This window comes from Lepus europaeus, chromosome X (genome assembly GCF_033115175.1).
Source record: "Lepus europaeus isolate LE1 chromosome X, mLepTim1.pri, whole genome shotgun sequence".
NCBI classification, from domain to species: Eukaryota; Metazoa; Chordata; class Mammalia; order Lagomorpha; family Leporidae; genus Lepus; species Lepus europaeus.
Genome location: NC_084850.1, coordinates 69126838 through 69147567, shown reverse-complemented (window position 1 = coordinate 69147567; position 20730 = coordinate 69126838). Strand labels below are relative to the sequence as shown.

The 20730-nt window shown below is 36.2% G+C and overlaps 1 protein-coding gene across 1 annotated transcript in view; it reads right to left on the bottom strand.

Annotated features, from left to right (window-relative positions):
- The window catches only part of LOC133752666 (uncharacterized), a 381981-nt gene that overhangs the window by 48706 nt on the left and 312545 nt on the right, over window positions 1-20730 (bottom strand). Inside the window, exons 17-18 of the mRNA XM_062183055.1 lie at window positions 4551-4599; window positions 1313-1536 (exon numbers count right to left, since the gene is read on the bottom strand). Of these exons, the coding sequence (XP_062039039.1) occupies window positions 1313-1536; window positions 4551-4599 (273 nt within the window). The remainder of the gene's footprint in view (window positions 1-1312; window positions 1537-4550; window positions 4600-20730) is intronic.

The following is a 20730-nucleotide window of genomic DNA, read 5'->3' as shown; positions in this document are numbered from 1 at the left end:
AGAATCCTGTGATGAGAATGGTAGAACAAATTTGAGGAGGCCAAAGTGAATGTGTGGAGACAGGTGAGACACTACTGAAATTGTTCAAGCAACAGATGATGATAGATAGGATTAGTGTGGAGGCAGTGACAATGGAGAAAAATTGAGGAATCTGAGAGATTTTTTAGACCTAATACTGGCCAGACTTAATATGGAAACTATAGGCGGTAAAAGAGTGGAGGACTTGAGAATGACTGCTTAGAGAAAAGTCACAGTAAGGAGACACCATTTTGAGGATACCAAGATCATGAGTTTTGTTTTGTATATATTTAATAGGGTAGTCCTGTTGAAATATCCCAGTGGAATGATCAAGTGAACTTAATAGTACTCAATCTTAGATGAGATTTTGGGTGTATAGGTATAACATGTGTGACCTCTGTCTATAGATAGTAATTGATAACATAGACATGAGTAAAATAATCTAGAAAAAAGTTAACAAGAAATTCTAGAACTGATCCCTAAAAAAATCCAACTTTTAAAGATCTGGGAGAGTAGATAATCCTCAAAAAGTGACAGCAGGAGTGGTAGGAGATATAGGAAGAAAACAAGGAGAGATTGGACTTAGTCACACAGAGGATCATAGTAACCTTCTAAAGTTATTCTAATGGAGTAATGGGGATAGAAGAGAGGTTGGAGAACACTAATTGAAAGCAAATATAAAGAACATCATCAATAATTCTGGCTGTAAAGGACAAAAAGAGCTAAAGGAAAAGCTGGAGATTTCTTCTAAGTTCCAGATTTGCTCTTTCCACTGGGATAAATTTAACAGCGTCTTGCACTGAGCATGTACAAAATAAAATTCCTAGCCTTGTTCCTTCTGCCCCACAAAACACTGAACTTTTTCTCTAGTCAAACCTTTATTTAAATGGAAATACATCAGCACATGTAAAAGTATATGAGATGGAGGTGGCTGAGAAGGAGAGGAACAACATATAAGAAAGAGAGGGAGGAAAATGCTTGACAAGTATTATTACTTGGCTGAAGAAAATGAAGGAAATGAGTCTCGGAGAATTTAAGTAACTTGCCCAACTTCTTGAGGATAGTAAGTAAAAGAGCCTGGGTTACAAATCAAGTATTTTTGGTTTCAAAACCATTAATTACAATGCCTTCCCTATAAATCACTTTTTAGTAAGAAGTAACAACAATGGCTTAGTTCCTAACATTATATATTACGAAAATCCCTCTATGTCAGTAATGTACTTCCTTAACACAAATATTAAAGACTATTCTGTCTCAGTGATGACAAACTTTCTTTCCTTCCTGGTGCACTTACATTCAGGTGTGAGAACCAGTAGAGAGTTGAATGTTTCAAAATAAACCAGTATCTTTTCCAATTAAAAAAGGAGATTCCTCTAGACTCTCTTTTTTTCCAAAGCCATCCCTCGCATATCCCATGGCCCAATTCAGTACAGGCCACTGCACAAAACCGAGTTCTAGACCAAACATATTGGTCTTCCTCAGAGAAAAATGAGATCAAGACCTTTCTAAACACAGACACTGCAAAAAACAAACATAGGAATAAAATGTTAATTCAGATACAACAGTGTATAGTTTAAATGATCATAACATTTTCACAAGCTTACATTAATCCAACAATCCATTAATACTGAACATAACTTTTCTTCTCACTACAAATGGCAATATCATCATTTCTTGTTTATTTGTAGCCATTCGTATTTCCTATTTTGTTAACTGTCTTCTAGTCATTTATTTTGTTTCCTATAGTTCTTTTATGCTTTGTTGTACCGATGAGTATATTAAGGATATTAACCTTTTGTCTGTCATATATATTTCAAATATTTTCCCCAATATGTCTTGCTTTTGACTTTTATTTGTAGTATTTTACATATACATATTTTGGCTATTTACATACACATATTTGGCTAGTATATGTAGGATTTAAAAATATATAATGTGGTGATATAGTTATATTTCTTCTTTGACAGTAGCTTCAAACTATCTTTTGAATAACCCATATTTACCTTATTGATTTGAAATCTTCCTTATATACTGAGTTATTTTATATATTTAGCCTGTTTTCAATTTTCTAATTAGTTTCATTAAAATTTTCACATATTTTTATTTTTGCAATATAACAATATATAATTACACATTTAGAATACATTTTGGGATTTATGGGAGTATATTCACTTAATTAACCATAAAATCTTTATTCTTGGATCTCTACCACATTTTTTTCCTAGAAAGGGTTAGGATTAATTTTCAAACAAATCCCTTTAAAATTTTAATTGAAATATTATTACACTTAAAGTTAACTTGAGATTCATTGTATTAATAGTATTCAGTGAGCTAAGCCAGGAACATGGCCATGCGACTCAGCATTTATCTATGACTCCCCTTTATAAACTTTTGTATTTTTCCCCATGTATGTCTTCAGGTTTCACATCTGTTGTTATTTTATAAACAATTCTGTCTCTTGGTTATCATTTGATTGTTGCTGCATAATGGGTGTCCTAAGTGGTTTTAATTTCAACAACTTAGGGACTCTTGTTCTATTGTTAGGCAAGTAGCCTAAAACCATGGAGATCTATCTAGAACTTAGATACATCATAGTTTTAAAAAAAACAGCCATTACTGGACACAAAGCAACTCTTATTTATGCTAAAGTGAACAAGATTAAGAATATGATTTAGAACAGAACTTAAATCTCCTTTTATCCCTTCAAAGCATCTCAATATAATAAATATGAGAATTTTGTCTCATAGTATTTATATGTACTACATTCCCCTTCAATGCGTGTGTTACTTTTTTTAAAAGCCAAAGGCAAATTTATTTAGGCATTTTCTTTTAAAAACCAAATTGCTGTTATTACATTGATTATAAAATTGATTACATCTATATACTAATGTAAGTTTATGGTTGCACTTTTAAAAACTCGTCACTGCAGAGTTCAGCTTCTAAAAATTATACCAATTATCAAATTACTATTGTTTTATTCTAGACTATCACAGTGTTCTAATAGGAATAAATTCTCCAGCAAGTTTCAATTGTTACTTTCATTTGAAAAGTTTATGCCCACAAAGCGAAACAAGCTATACATTTTTCCTGTGGTCAAATACCTTGTGACAATGCATTACTAAAGAGAACATTTTACCACAGAATTCTGCAATTCTGAGTGCAGTGGGCCACTCTTTCATTGTGTGAGTTGACATCAATGCAAATATGTGGGAAGAACAGAGCCTCTAAGATTGAAATAAGATTGCAAAATTGCTGCCACAAATTATAGCCATGGCCTTTTTCTTATACAGGAGAAGGGAAATTTTTTCCTAGAGAAATCTTCCTCCAACACATTAGAACTATAGATTTTTTTTTTACCTGGAATGGAATTTAAAGATAATCTAGTTTAATCCTTTCCTTTGTTGATAGAAAAATAAAACCAGCAGTAGTCAAGTGATTTGCAATGTCATTGTTAATAGATGACAGAATTTGACCACAAATCCAGATCTCCAATTATACCAACTGCCTGTGTTTGCCCAGTAGTCTTCAGTGAGATTGCTTAGGATCCCTTTACTTTAAGAGTTTGTACTAGCTTCATGTTAAAGATAGATGTTCTAATAATTTACTAAAATTTCACTTTTGAAATGCAGGTCTTTTTCACTGAAGTTTGGTTGGGTAAAATTATCATGACAGCAAAAATCCACCCAAATATAGGGAATAATCATGAGCTTCTTTTAAGAATGATTCCATCACACATGTGAAAAAAACCCCAATGTCTGATAAAGAGATCCATCTTAAATGGAAAGGAGAAAAAGAGTTATCCACTTGTGAATAATCTGCGTTTTCCAGATGAAAACATCAAAGATTATGAAAAAGTATGGTGGTAACTAACATGAAGTTTTAGTATATATTTCATTCTTCCACTACTTGATGATTGTTAAAATTTAATTTGCCATCACATCATTTCACTCACTTTAATTGATCTAATTTATTTCCCCACATCTTAATTTAATTATATTAAGATAAAGACACACTTTAATTATATAAAATTTCTAATGTAATTAGCTGGTACAAATGAGCTAGTAGTCCGATAAGGCCAAATCATCTATCTGTTGCTATCACTATAGATGTTTAAGCCCCATCAGAAAACATGACAGATCTAGAGAAATGAATAGTTGCAGCTAGTAGTAATTGCTAATACAATTTGAAAGTATTCACCGTTAATTCCAGTGAAACTACTGGGGGTAGTTTGAAGAATGACTGACAAAAGGAAAATATACACACTCAATTAAAGTTTGAGTCATGTCCAATTCTTAGACTTTAGGTGTATGCACTTCTTTGGATTAACAATTGCTATCAGGAAATTTTCATGTGGCATGCACACATATACATAACTATCTGCTCACATGATCTTTCTTTTACAAAAATCTGTAACATTCCTGAGATAGAGTCAAGTGTCAATTTTGTGCTTTAGCTCCCCAATATAAGCAACAGTTGAGAGAAATACATTTACAGGAAACAGAAGGGAACAAAGCCAATGAATAGAAACTTACAATCGAGCCAGTTTTGGGCTTTTGACTTCATGAAAAAACTTAAAAAAGCCTATAAAGAAAAGGACATGCAAATTAACTAATTAATCCATCAGACTGAGTGTTTGTAATAATTATGGTGCTATCTCAGACTTTGCAGTAATGCTTTAACTTCACTCAAAATTATGGAAGTAATATATAGACATAAAGCAATAAAACACATGAGTTGTTTTCATTTAAATCAGGAATTTCTATGAAAGGTATTGAATAACTTTTCTACATCTATAGAGTTACTAATATGTGGATTTTCTTCTTTAACTTTAACGTGATGAACTAACTTCTAATGCGATGAATTGACTTCTACTAAATGCTCCCTGAGTTTATGAAGTAAACTCTATTTTGGCATGTTATGCTATTAATTTGTAACCATCTTGGTGGATGCTTCTTTCTTTTGTTTTTGGTAGCAACGTTGTGCTATTTCAAAAAAGCTTACACAGTATTAGAATAATCTACCAAAGTATAAGAATATATAGCTAATCAAAAACTTTTGTGCTAGTCTCCTTTGCAGGAGGTAATTCTGAAAATTTTTAAATTTCTTCTATAGTAACTGGTCTATTACTATTTTCTGCTTTTTCTTGAGTCATTTTTGGTCTTTATATTTTTCATAAAATCTTTCCATTTCATCATATTTATAGTTTAATGATAACAAGGATAACAATACCATCAATAAAACCTAGAATTATACTCTCACATACCCATAACTGAAACCCTTGCTCTATGCAAGTTAATGGTGTTAATAGTTTCTACTTTTAGTTCTTTTGGCTTTCTTTATACTCTAGCATATTTTGCCTCTGGCCTTGACTCATCAACTCCATACAAGATCTGTTGATTTTTAATCTTGCTACAAAAGAGAAAGAATACAGCACATTTTCATTACCATTCCTCCCTTCATTTCTCCCCCTGCAGCTTTTGTTAGCTATGCTACTATTTTTAATTTCCTCTAAATGTTGCTCTTCTTCTAAATGCTTTCCACTATGAAGTTTTCCAAAATTTTTATATATTCAGTACATGAGCAAATTTCATCTGTATTTGTGAAGTTAGATTTGCCTGCAGTTAAAAAAAAAGTAGGGTAATTCGCTATACTGCTCATAATATTACAAAAGCATTTGTTGGTTAAATGTAAAAATTCAGAACTGCGAGTAAGGTTTTACCATTTTTAAAGAACTTTAGGAAAATGCCATTTTCTTAAAGAAATAGAAGCAGTTTCATGCCTTAAGATATCTGCTTCCCATTTTTCCAGATATTTCTGCATGTTTATGTAAGTAATGTCTTTTTTTTCTTTTTGGAAGGAGACACAATTTAATTATATAAAAAATTTTAATTAGCCATGTATCACATAATTTTTGTATAAAGTTTCTAAAATAAATATAGCCATTTTCATGTTCATTGTCTCATTTGATCATCGAAAAAACTAAGGTAAGTAACAGATTATTCCCATTTTATAGATGAGAGAATACTTTCAGAACGATGCAGTGATTTATCCAAGATCACAATTAAGTGCAGAATAGGAAGACCTATTTGCCTCATAGATCAATATTTCTTGACCTCTATCTGAGTGACTTCTTTTTGCCCAGTGACTTTACATGTTAGCATGTTATAGGACATCACATTCATAATGCACTTTGTATGGTGAGTAGCACAGAGCAGGTACTCAATAAATGATGGCAATTAATGTTATTATTATCCAAAGTTATAGCAATCAGTAATACAAGATAGATAAATCAAAACATAAATATATCAAGATAGAAAGCTCAAAGATATTTCAAATTATTACTGAGTTTTTAAACAACATACATACATATTATTTCATTATACCATTATTTTGATATTTGTAGAGCTCTCAGACTAAGGTGCAGCTCCTCATCTCTCTGTGAGTGCCTTAAAGTACCTTAAAGGAAAATTTTTGTGTCATGGTACTCATCACATTCTGTTTAAATTTATGTACCCATTTTTAGGATATTAGTTTTAAATGCATGAAATAAAATACATATAATTTAAAAGGAAATCAGTTATCTTGAAATATGGTTCTCAAATTACTGAAAATAACTGATAATTGAATGACAAAATCTAGCCACAAGTCTAATAATTATTGTAAGTTTGAAATAGTTGTGAATATAAATTATATTTTGAGATATTTAAAACAACTGTAATGTGATATAAAATTTTGATAACTGGTTTATGGCTTACTTCATTCACAACTAAAAGGAATGCTAAATTTCAGATAGAATTTAATCAATATATGATGCATTTTTTTGTTTAGCTCTTCAAGTTCATAAAATCCCTTGAATTCTATCCATGATAGAATGTCTTTGGACCTGAGTTTGAGAGCTCTTATCTAAAAGAGAAAAGCCTGTTACTCATCAATAATCACCCATTAACACAAGAAACAAAGAAACTATTTCTGTTTCATCAGTACTAAATATAAAATGTCAATTATATTGTTGTTATGCTGCTTTTACTTTTTATTTTTGGAAGGAGGCATACCTGTCCAAACAGAATGGAAGAAAAAGACCAAGATAGATAGAAGAGTTGACCAATTGTATTTGTAAAACATTGATAGTCTGTTGTGAAGAAGGAACAATCAAAGACCAAGAAATAATTCTTGAAAATAAGAATTGCAATTTCTGAATAATTGAAGGAAATCTCTCAGAGTTCAAGAAAATATTGGGCTATATTTTACTAGTGGTCCGAATCTAAAATGGCAGACACTCTATGCTTCCTTTCTTTGCGGTTCACTTTTTCCATCAGATGCTTAAAGAAGTCCTAGACCTTTTGGACAGGTTTACAACTTCCTTATTATGTCCTCTGGTTCCACTGCAGTAAGTATTTGACAGGTAGGAAGTAGAAAGCATCTTTTAAGTTTCCTACCCTAAGTCAAGTACTCCAGCACAGTTATCCAGTGAGAATTGAGATATGTAGCTGGACATATATTAAGAGCTTGCCCATTATTAATCAAGTAGTATTTTTTCCCACTTGAGGTTTTATTTCCCTGTATATAGAGCTTCTTTGATCAGTGATTCTCAGCGTTGGGCAGTTTTGGTCCCTAAAAGGACAGTTAGCAATGCCTGCAGATACATTTGACTGTCATAACTTGGGGATATACTGCTGACATCTAGGTAGAATCCAAGGATGCTGCTCAGACATCCTACAAATGCATAGGACAGCCTCCCAGAGCAAACAATTATCTGGCAATGTCAGTAGTGCCCAGGTAGGGATTCCTGCTTTGTTCAAGGGCGATAAAGGGAACAACAGAGTGGAAAAATTGCCATACCATACTCAAATTCATAATAACAGTCATTTTTCATTTTACAATTAGATTAAAATAGAGACATCTATTTCTGCTTCCTATTCTTTGAGAAGTTCAATAATCTATTTTTAATATACACAAACTATTTTAATGTTGTAGATAGTACTTGATGAACAAACATCATGGAAATTTCTTTCTCCACATTGTATAGATTATATCTAAGAGATAAGAAAGCAATTGCTTGATTGAATTTTTCATTACTTGAGTTGTCTGTTTTGACATTGTATAGAGACAGAAATAAACTGAGAATATGACAAAACATCTCGGAGGGGAACTGAAATACTGATCTTTGCTCCACTTTTATGATGGAGGAATTCCTTCTGAAATATTGGAGAAAATATAGAAACATTTCATTTGGGAAATTAAGCCATTTATTTTATCAAAACATTTAATTTATTTTAGAACAATTTCCCTGGAAGACAGCCAGAGAGGTTTAATTTTCAATTAAAAATTAAAATGGGAACCTCTGCCATTCTATGAAATATGCCTTTTAAAAGTTTTAATCAAAACATGTTTTAATTACATTAGGAGTTAGATTTACCATTTCTCTTTATTTTTCAAAATTATAATGTAATTAGCTAGATATATCAACACAGTGACAAGCTAAAGAATTATATTTTAAAAACTTAGATAGTGGGGGCTGGCGCTGTGGCATAGTAGTTAAAGCCACTGCCTGTGGTGCCAGTATCCCATATGGGCTCTGGTTCCAATCCCAGATGCTCCACTTCCTACTCTGCTATGGCCTGGGAAAGCAGTAGAAGATGACTCAAGTCCATGGGCCCCTGCACATGCGTGGGAGACCCAGAAGAAGCTCCTGGCTCCTGGCTTTGGATCGGCCCAGCTGCAGCCATTGCTGCCATTTGAGGAGTGAACCAGCAAATGGAAGACCTCTTTCTCTCTCTCTCTCTCTCTCTCTCTCTCTCTCTCTCTCTCTCTCTCTCTGCCTCTGCCTTTCTGTAAATCTGCCTTTCAAATAAATAAGTAAATAAATCTTTAAAAAAACTGAGATAGTAAAAAATTGTGCTAAAATTTTCACTTCAGATGTTTATCCTTCATTAGATATAAACATTTCTAACACAATTTCAATTAGGATAAAAAAGGAAATTACAAGGAAAATTGTAGATTCTGTAACTAAATATCATTTATACAATAAAAGCACAAGTTCTAAAGATGTCAGAAATACTCTGAATGTACCTAATGTGATCATAATAAGAGCAACTGTTTAGGAAAAATGTTCCATCAGGAATTAAAATCCTGGTCTTGGTACCAGTACTGTTTCTAACTTGTTCTGTGAGCTAATAACTTTGGTCTGCCATCCTCATGTTGCTTCTCTGTTAGGAGTGACTTCTATTTATCACAGTATATACAGCCTAGAATAATATTTGGGGAAGTAGTTATTTGTTGAAGCAATGTTTAACAACAGTTCCTAAAACAGGACAGAAAACAGTAGCTTTCTTTACTTCCGGAGTTAGTTCTACGTAAAAGTGGGAGGTAGTTTTCCCTTTCTTTGCCTCCCTTCCAGTTCCAGGCACTTGTCTATCTGTAGTGCTGATGGTCCTACTTTATTTCCCTTTCTTGTTCAAAGCGCACCCTTGCTATTCTGCCACCCTTGTTTTTGCTCAATGCTTTTTTTTTTTTCTCACAGAACAATAGTTTCCCCTAACAGTTTTTCAAAGCTAACATGACCGAATTAAGCCTGACCGGCAAGCCATCTCTTTCTGAAACTTTAATCTCGACTTGGAGGTAGATCTGGAGATATTTTGAAAACTTCAATTGTCAAATTTCAGTCACCCTCACAGTGCGATAGCAAAATTTTAAGAACGGAGCATGATGAATTTTTCTTTTTAAATAATTTGTTTCCTTTCTTCTTTTTCTTTTTTTTAAAGATTTATTTACTTATTTGAAAGGCAGAGTTATAGACAGAGAGAGGAAGAGAGAGAGGTCTTCCAATTGCTGGTTCACTCCCCATATGGCCGGAACCACAGAAGCTGGCCTTATCTGAAGCCAGGAGCGAGGAGCTTCCTCTGGATCTCCCACGTGGGTGCAGGGGCCCAAGGACTTGGGCCATCCTCTACTGCTTTCCCAGGCCATAGCAGAGAGCTGGATTGGAAGTGGAGCAGCCAGGACTCGAACTGGTGCCCATATGGGACGCTGGCACTGCAGGCGGTGGCTTTTACCCACTACACCACAGCGCTGGCCCCAAGGGCATGATGAATTTTGGCACCCCTGTAATTCTACTACATAAACAGATGCCTGTTTTAAGAACGATTTTTGGTTTTCACTTTATAGATCTGATGTGATGATAAGAATGAGATTATGTTGATTTGAAAGTACTTTGAAAGCATTTAAATGCTATGTCCACAAAAACTGTTATCATGATCATGTTCCTTAGATTTCATCTTAGATTTCTGTAACCTAGCCCTTCTCAAGCCAATCCTGGCTTCCTCACATCCCAGTGAAAAAGTGGTAGTCTTATCAGGTCAGTTTTCTTGTTGTCACTGCATTCATCAACTCTATTATAAAATTCTTGTTTGTACAACTCTGCCTTCTGAGATCCCTAATTATAATATAGTGCCTTCCAGCCACTTCTCCCATTCTGTCATCTAAAGTGGTGTTTTGTTGTTGTTGTTGTTGTTTCTTAGTCTCAGATTTATAGCCAATTGCCTCAGTTATCCTCTGAGGTATCCACTTTCAATAGAGGCTGGATTTCTAAGATTAGCACTCCTGAAGGAGGGTTTTTCTTGGGGGGGGGGGAGTTATGCCAGCAAGTGAATGATAGCATCTAGGCCACAGCTATTAAATGAGGAGCCTAAACAGAGTTTGAATATACATGGCTTACAGATACATACAGTAATATGCTTTTAAAGTGGTTTATTTACAGTTTTAACTCCTGTATTCCATTAATGGTTCTTACATTGAGAGTGTAGAGAACACATTTTTCCCTCAGTGCTTAACACCCATTGTTTCTTGCATTAAATTTATTCCTTGAGAGAATATTAATATAGTAACAAAAAGAAGGTCCTTTAAAAATTTCCATCCTGGGGCTGGTGTTGTGGTGCATCCCATATTCAAGTGCTGGTTCGATTTTCAGCTGCTCCACTTCCAAGCCAGCTCCCTCCTAATGCACTTGGGAAAGCAGCGGAAGATGGCCAAAGTGCTTGGGCCCCTGCCACCTATGTGGAGGACCCGGATGGAGTTCTTGGCTCCTGGTATCAGCCCAACTCTGATCTGGCTATAATGGCCATTTGGGGAATGAAGCAACAGCCCTCTCTCTTTCTCCTTCTCTTTATGTCACTCTGGCTTTAAAATAAATAAATAAATAAAATTTTTTAAAAACCCTATCCTTTTGGGTTTTAAAAAGTAAATAGTGTTAATATCGCAGTATGAAAAGACTCCAATTAATGTTAACCCATATTTATTGAAAGTCTATAGCCAGGCTGTGTAATATTTGTAAAAGCCAATAAGACAGAATCCCTACTCCCAGAATACTTATGAAATACCTGGCCAGCATCTGTACTGACATGAAATCTGAGATGTTTGGAAATCTGAGACAAATTAGTTCCATCACTTCATCACTGAGGATTGGAGAGCTAAAATGCCTTGTCCAAGGTCATATACTTTAATAGGAAAAAAAAATCTAGAATGTGTGTTCTTGGATTCCTGACCAGTGTTCTTTTCCATGTTACTAACTGATATTAGGCCTAGATACAACAAAGTAGACATTGTATCTTTGACACATGTTCCCTGAGTTTCCCTTATCTAGGAACCTATCTTGGGACTAAGTATCAAGCAGCTGGTCTCTTTCTTGGTCTACAATGCTTATAGAAGAGTTTCAGGAAGATAGAGGGCAAATTGTCTGTAAAACGTTTGCATGTACATGATCCATCAACAATGCTCTACCTCTTCTCAATCTGTGGGAAAATATCTTAACAAGATGAAGATAGCTTCTTAACTCAATAATTTTAAAACGAGTGTTTTTAAAACTTAAATATGAATTGCATATACTACCACCATGTTGAGAATAGAATACACAAAGTTATTCTCTGCTTGTGTGTCTTTCTTTGCCTTCTGTTATGTACATCTTACTTAAAGATATGTTTTAGAATCTAATGGGAAGCAGTATGGTCAATGATTTTAGATAGAGCAGGGTGAAGAGTTCATTAAGGGTATCATCACTTTTATTTGCAGTGTTTATCACTGTACCACCTGAGTTTCAGCACATCTCTTAGTTTTTAATAACAGTTTCTAGAGAGATATCTTAATGAACTTTGAGTCTGACCAGTTGACAGAATATTAGCTTCTGGATAAACACTTGAGTATTGCTTTCAGAGAAACTTTCTGATAACTATTCAAATTCATTCTGATTATATGTCTGTTCAAAAAATATGGCATTATCTTGGGGATGCAAGTATCTTTGAATGTGAAAGAGAGAACAATTAAACAAGTCTGTGCTTGTCATTTATGAGATGATATGATCACCTAAGTTTTCAGAAATACATATGAGTTGTTTGAAAGGCTGCATTAGAACTGGCATATTTTGACTACTTACTTAAAAAAGTAGCATGAAAAGTAAAAAATAATTACTGAATTCATTGTATACTAAACATTTTTACCGGTACATTTGAATGAAATAAAACAAAGCTCCTTTTAAGGTTTTAAGTTACATCTTTTATATATTACAAAAACAAAACAATGCGGCTTTTGAATTCTGCCCCCAAAAATGGGCAGAATGAGGTTCTAAAATGGTTATTTGGATTTGTTTAGATGTATCTCATTCCATCTATGCTGTTGAGAAGTTTGGAGAAAAATCTGGAATCACTCGTTATTTAGTTTACATTGTTCTTCAACTTTAATATTTTATTTTATACATGTAAAAATTGATCTATATAAGTCCCTGTCTTCCATTTCTGTATTATAGACTACATATCACTAAATTTGTCCTTATTAAACCCCATTTGCTGTTTATATTTAGGAAAATCATTTCTGAGCTTCTGTTTTATAAACGTAGTTCCTAAATATTCATAAAATTTATGTTAATAATTATTTATTAGTAGTTGAAGCATTGTTATCTTAGAGATATGATCCTATCGTTTCCCCAATTAATCCATAATAAGTATTACAACCACAGGCAGAGAAATTTAAAGAGAAAGGCCATAATTTCACTAAAATGAAATATGAGCCATAGATGTAAGCATATAGAAACCCAGGGGGCCAGCACTGTGGCGCAATGGGTTAAAGCCCTGGCCTGCAGTGCTGGCATCTCATATGGGCTCTGGTTCAAGTCCTAGCTGCTCTATTTCCAATCCAGCTCTGTACTAATAATGCACCTGGGAAAACAGTGGAAAATAGCCCAAGTGTTGGGCCCCTGCAACTACGTGGGAGACTTGAAGAAGCCCCTGGCTCTTGGCTTCAGCCTGGCCTAGCCCTGGTTGTTGTGATCATTTGGGGAGTGAACCGGCAGATGGAAAACCTCTCTGTGTGTCTCTTCCTCTCGCTGTAACTGCCTTCCAAATAAATAAAAATAAATCGTTAAAAATAAAGAATATCCAGGAAATAGATATATGAAAGATTTTCAAATCATGTTAAAATTTACACTGCATTCAAAGAATGCTAGCTTCATCCTTTGAATAGTTTACCCATTCAGTTGATAAGTACTTCCCAGATGACTATATATGCCAGACAATTTTCACTTGATCTTAGCCAAAGGCCAAGAAGTGATGCCAGACAATTTTCTAGGTGCTGGAGACACAGCAACAAAAAGATGAAGTCTCTACTGTTATACCCTGAAGTTTATATTTTAAAAAGGAAAAGAGGGTGCTGGCTCACTTGGTTAATCCTCTGCCTGCAGCGTTGGGATCCCATATGGGCGCCGGGTCCTAGTCCGGGTCGCTCCTCTTCCAGTCCAGCTCTCTGCTGTGGCCTGGGAAGGCAGTGGAGGATGGCCCAAGTGCTTGGGCCCTGTACCCGCATGGGAGACCAGGAGGAAGCACCTGGCTCCTGGCTTCGGATCAGCGTAGCTCCGGCCGTAGCGGCCATTTGTGGGGGTGAACCAAAAGAACCTCTGTCTCTCTCTCTCACTGTCTAACTCTATCTGTCAAATAAAATAAATAAATAAATAAATAGTTAACTGTAATGTAAGTTTAAAATATGTTATCTCAAAAACTAATAAAAAAGACAAAAAGAAGAAAGGAGGGTGGGAAAGAGAGAGGGAAAGGGAGGGATGGAGGGAGGAAGAAAGTATCATGTTCGTAGAACTATATAAAAAAAGGAAAAGAGACAATAAGTTAGTAAATAAATATATGACTTGATTTCAGGTAATGATTAAGTGTTTTTTAATTTTTTTTTAAATTTTTTACCTATTGCTCTCCTTCCTAAGTCATTCTGGTGCCAATAATCTTCAATTGCACTCTTCCAATGAAAAATAATCATTTTATCAAACTATTTGAGATCCCGTTAGTCTTTTGTGACTAATAATGGAAAGTATTGCATCAGAAGCACCATGTCCAGGAAATGCCTGAAGCTGCTCTCAGAATTCCTCACTAAAAAATCAATCGAGGCTGGCGCTGTGGCGCAGTGGGTTAGAGCCCTGGCCTGAAGTACCGGCATCCCATTTGGGTGCCGGTTCTAGTCTCAGCTGCTCCTCTTCTGATCCAGCTCTCTGCTATGGCCTGGAATAACAGTGGAGGATGGCCCAAGTCCTTGGGCCCCTGCACCCATGTGGGAGACCCAGAGGAAGCTCCTGGCTCCTGGCTTCGGATCCGCACAGCTCTGGCTGTTGCAGCCATTGGGGGAGTGAACCATCGGATGGAAGACCTCTCTCTATTTCTACCTCTCTCTGTAACTCTGTCTTTCAAGTAAATAAAATAAATCTTTAAAAAACCAATCTTCAGATATTGATTGCAGATAATGGCTTTGTATTGATCCCTTCCAGAATTATGGAGATTTTCATGTATTTAGTATCTTAACCTTACGCATACAGATTTGAGGTACTTTTTCTCATCTCTCCTCCATTCCTATCTCTTCTTTCTTGCTTTATTTGAACAAATATTAAATGCAATCTTAAAAATTAGTTATACAAAGCCAGTTTGACAGGCATGAAGGATGAAGACATAGTTGACTGGTATTTCTGGTTTCTAGATCTTATTTTTAATTTTTAAAAACAATTATTTATTTAAAAAGTAGAAAGAGACAGAGAGACAGAGAGAGAGAAACACTTTAATTCGTTGATTCACTCCCTAAATGATCACAAAATCCAGAGCTGAGCTACACTGAAGCTGGGAGTCAGGAACTCAATCCTGGTTTCTCACATGGGAGGCAGGGACCCAAGTTCTTGAGCCATAAACTGCTGCTTCCCAGGGCGAGCACTAGCAGGAAGCTCGAATTGGGAGTGGAGGCAGGATTCAAATCCAGACACTAATATGGGATGCAGGCTTCCTAAGTGCCATCCTAATCAGTGCACCAAACACCTGACGCTTATCTTTTATTCAATGCTTATGAATATCCATTGCAAGCTAGATGATAGCGAAAATAAACAAATGAAAATGCCTATAATAGTTTTAATACTTTCCTATTCCAAACTCTTACTTAGAAAACATCAGGAGCCATTTGGAATTTGTTCTAACAGGTAAAATCAAATATCCTTCAACCCAACATCATTTGAAAAAATATTTCTAGTATTCTCAGAAATGGTTTACCTATCCAAAGTTATTTATAAATTCTTAATTGATATCAGCAGTTACTGAAGAAACAGTGTTAGCCCAGTATACCTCACAGACTCATTTCACAAGAAGAAATTGCTTGTTTGCCCTCAAATATAAGATCAATAAAACACTAGTTTGGAAGAGTCCTTCTGACCCTCTCCCAAAAGTAGAAAAGTGATCACTCATTTGCTGGCTTTTGATTAACTAGTGAAGAGAACACATTGAGTATTGTGTTGTATTCTAAAACCAAATACTGTTAGACAAAAAGGCACTTTCAGAAAGAAAGTTATCAGTTATTCTTAGTTATCAGTCTCCCAAAAGAGTAAAAGCAGTGACTTCTTGAACATAATATAATAAAGATATATTACTTTAATCATTAATAGCATCTCTTAGACCCTAATAATCCCTCCTTAGAAGATTAGCTGGGTTATTCAAGTTAATGAGGTACATTAAGAGTCAAAAGTCAATCTGGATAAAACAAAAATGATCTTATTTTGCAGGCACAGCCAGGTTGCTAGTTTATCAGCTACATATACTTATACACAAATAACTCTTTTTCCTCTCTTGTTCTTGACCAGATTTGTTATCATCAGTATTTAGTAGAACTATGAGAATTTATGGATGGCAACTAATAAAAATAATTTTAATACATGATTTAATAGGAGTGTTTTTGGTCTCCTGCAAATCACTTTATGCACTGAAACTAAGTCTAGAAATATTAATAATGGACTGGTATCATGGCTCAGTGGGTTAAACCAACACCTTCAACACTGTCATCCCATAGGAGTACCCATTCAAGGTTTGGCTGCTCTGCTTCCAATCTGACTCCATGCTAAAGTGTCTGGAAAGCAGCAACAGCAAACTACCCAAGTGATTTGGCCCCTGCCACCCACGTGAGAGATCAGGATGGAGTTCCAGGCTCCTGGCTTTGGCCTGGCCCAGTTCCAGCCATTGTAGCCATTTGGGGACTGAATCAGTGGATGGAAGATCTCTCTCTCTCTCTCTCTCTCATCTTTCCTTCTCTGTCACTCTGCCTTTCAAATAAATAAATAAAAATCTTTAAAAATGGATAGGTGGGACCGGCACTGTGGCGAAGCAAGTAAAGCCACCACTTGCAGCCCATATGGGCACCAGTTCGAGACCCGGCTGCTCTACTTCCAATCCAGCTCTCTGCTGTGGCTTGGAAAAGCAGTAGAAGATGGCCCAAGTCCTTAGGTCCCTGCACCCATGTGGGAGACCCAGAAGTTCCTGGCTCCTGGCTTCAGATAGGCCTAACTCTGTCTGTTGCGGCCAGCTGGGGAGTGAACCATCGGATGGAAGATATTTCTCTCTCTCTCTCTCTCTCTCTCTCTCTCTGCTTCTCTTTCTTTCTGTGTAACTCTGACTTTCAGATAAATAAATAAATCTTTCAAAAAATTAAAAAATATGGATAGGCATTTCAGTGCCATGGGTTAAGCTACTGCTTGTGATTCTGGCATCCCATGTCGGAGTATAGATTCAAGTCTTGGCTGCTCTGCTTCCAATCCAGTTTCCTGTTAATGAGCCTATGAGATTGGTAATGGAACTCCTGGCTTCAGCCTCATCCAACCCTGGCTGTTGTGGCCATCTGGGGAATGAACCAGCAGTTGGAAGATCTCTTTCTCAGCTCTCTCTGTAGCCCTGCTTTTCAAATGAATATATAAGTCTTCTTTAAAAATAAAATGTTCATAACTGAGGAAAGTTTTGGAGGTAATTTCAGGCAAGTGAAGTAATATTTTTCCACCTCAAAAATGGCATGCACTTCCACTACAAATGCAAAAAAGATGGTTTTGACAATGTCTGGGTTTAGGATGTGAATGCTGTAATGGAAGAGTGAAGACTAGCATTTGTTGTACTAATGGCACAACTGAAGAAATGAAAGTTGAGGAATGGTGGTAATTGTGTGGCAGAAGAGGAAGTTCTAATTGCTTCCTGAATGCAGATGTCTTGGAGAGAAGGAGCATATCAACTGTGATGAAAGGTAAACACCAAAAGGGTGTAAGGCATAGAATGAAGAAAAAGTACATTGCTTTCCAGTTCTAAGACATCAGTCTGTATAATGTATTAAAACTACACTTGATAATCTCTTTGAAGGAAAGGATTATGCCACCTTGTCTTAGATTTAGAATACTTTTTTTTTTTTACTTATTTATTTGACAGGTAGAGTTATAGACAGTGAGAAAGAGAGAGAGACAGAGAGAAAGGTCTTCCTTCCGTTGGTTGACTCCTCAAATGGCCGCTACGGCTGGTGCTGCAGCAATCCGAAGCCAGGAGCCAGGTGCTTCTTCCTGGTCTCCCATGCAAGTGCAGGGCCCAAGCACTTGGGCCATCCTCCACTGCCTTCCCTGGCCACAGCAGAGTGCTGGACTGGAAGAGGAGCAACCGGGACGAGAACCCGGCGCCCATATGGAATACTGGCTCCACAAGGCGGAGGATTAACCAAGTAAGCCACAGCACTGGCCCCAGATTTAGAATACTTTTAAAATATCCTTACTCCTATGGAGTTTCTAGATTGACTGATAAATAACTGGGAGAGATTTATGTATGCAGATATCCAGGTACATCTCAAAATTACTGAAAAATAGATATTTTAACATATCTATTTAATTTTTTGAAAGATTTATTTTATTTGTTTGAAGGAGTTACAGAGAGAGAGAGAGAGAGAGAGAGAGAGAGAGAGAGAGAGAGAGAGAAAGGTCTTCCATCCGTTGGTTCACTCTCCAAATGACCACAACTGCCAGAGCTGAGCTGATCTGAAGCCAGGAGCTTTTTATGGGTCTTCCACGCAGGTACAGGGCCCAAGGACTTGGGCCATCTTCTACTGCTTTCCCAGGCCATAACAGAGAGCTGGATCAGAAGTGGAGCAGCTGGGTCTCGAACCCACACTTATATGGGATGTCGGCACTGCAGGCCAGGGCTTTAACCCACTGTGCCACAGCACCAGCACCAGCACCATCTATTTAATTTTTATTTTGCTATTTTTCTGTTATTAAATTATAAAATCAAAATATTATATTTTTATTATATGAAATTAAAATATTCAAGACCATGGACTAAAGGTACTGCTGCACATTTTCAAGTACTGTCTTTAGAATCCACACTTTGGGTCAATATAGGAGAGGATATAATTTTATAACTAGTTCCTATTGATAACTTTGTTACCTAAGTTCCCTAAAATTGCATTCCAGATGGCCCAGAATGTAGAAAATACCAATAAATGATGTTTACATTAGATTCTGCTACACTATTTTGTATTTGGTGGCCTAAAGTGCCTTTTTAAATAACAAGTCATCTGTACAAACACCCAAATATTCTTAATTTTCACAAGAAAACTCACCCTATCTTATTTGATATTTAGTATCTTCCATTTAGTATTTTGTGTTAATGATTTCAATTTAATTCAACATAATTTTGTATGTTTTTTTTTTTTTTGCTCTCTGAGGCACACATGAATCAATCTTTCATCTCTTGAATAAAAGGTTAAGAGTAGGAATGATACAGGATAAGACAGTTAGTTAGATTAAGGCCACAGACTGGAAGATACACCTCCCTGCCTCATGTAGTCCTATCTGCCAACCCGTCAATCAAATGACCTTTTCCCCAGGATGCACCTCCCCTTAACTGGGGGCAGTACCCTATAACCACCACGGCCCTTTCCAAGCTATAAAAAGCCTGGAACAGGGAGGGGAGGTTCTCTCCTGCTCTTCATGAAGACACAGAGGAAGCAGCATACTGAAATCTGTTTCTTAACTTTTCTTTTCAGTGCCCATTCTTCCTGAACAATGCCAATGTATGTGTTTTTCTTACCTTTTAAATAAACTTTATCACTTTGTAAATTGTATTTGTGTCTGTACTTAGAATGCTCCTCTAAGTAAGAGGAGAGAGACTGGAATAGGAATTTAAACTCACTTAACCCACAACAGGAATAGTAGATAAAATCTCAAAAGATCACCTAATTTCTAATCCTGAAAACAAATGGGCAGTGGGCAGAGTATTATTTGTGAAAAGGTATTTTGAACACTAATGTGGTACACAATTTAGGGGCAGAGGGAGATTTTAAACAAGCCACAGCATATTCTAGGGATTCTAGAGAGTCTGGGGAGATTTCAAGCCCTGATTTAAATATGTGTGACCTTGCAAATGTAGGCTCTTTTTCCCCCATATCCAGTAGTTCAACATTTATATGCCTACTTCTTTAAAAAACATAATTCACTCAAGATTTTCCTCAGTTCATATTCATCTTATAGGCTGGAAATTGATTTTATTTTTTTATTTTTTATTTTTTTATTTTTTTATTTTTTTAATTTTTATTTTTTGACAGGCAGAGTGGATAGTGAGAGAGAGAGACAGAGGGAAAGGTCTTCCTTTTTGCCATTGGTTCACCCTCCAATGGCCGCTGCGGCCGGCGCATTGTGCTGATCCGAAGCCAGGAGCCAGACCGCTTCTCCTGGTCTCCCACGCGGGTGCAGGGCCCAAAGACTTGGGCCATCCTCCACTGCCTTCCCGGGCCATAACAGAGAGCTGGCCTGGAAGAGGGGCAACCGGGATAGAATCCGGCGCCCCAACCGGGACTAGAACCTGGTGTGCCGGCGCCGCAAGGCGGAGGATTAGCCTGTTAAGCCACAGCGCCGGCCTGGAAATTGATTTTAAAGTGATTGAACAATAGCTTTGCATGTTATAACAATTAGATAAAATGTTAATTTCATTTTGTAATATTTGAACAAATATATTATGGTCCAGACTTGAACAGCAAGTGTCCTGTTTTTTAAAATCGTCTATTCAGTTTCAGTTCCTATTGCAGCTATTGAATTTCTTCTGTAACCATTTTTAAAATGGTTTTATTAATTTCATTTGGAAGGCAGAATAACAGGGTGAAACAAAGAGACAGAAGAAAGAGATCTTCCATCTGTTTATTCATTCCCAAAATGTACGCAACATCGAGAGCTTTGCCAGATTGAAACCAGGAGCCAGGAATTTCATGTGGATATACCACGTAGGTGACAAGAACCCAACTCTGGCTATAATCTGCTGTCTCCATGGTGCATTAGCAGGAAGCTGGATTGGAAGAATGTACACGTGCAGCCCATACTCAAACCAGGTACTCTGATAAGGGATGTGG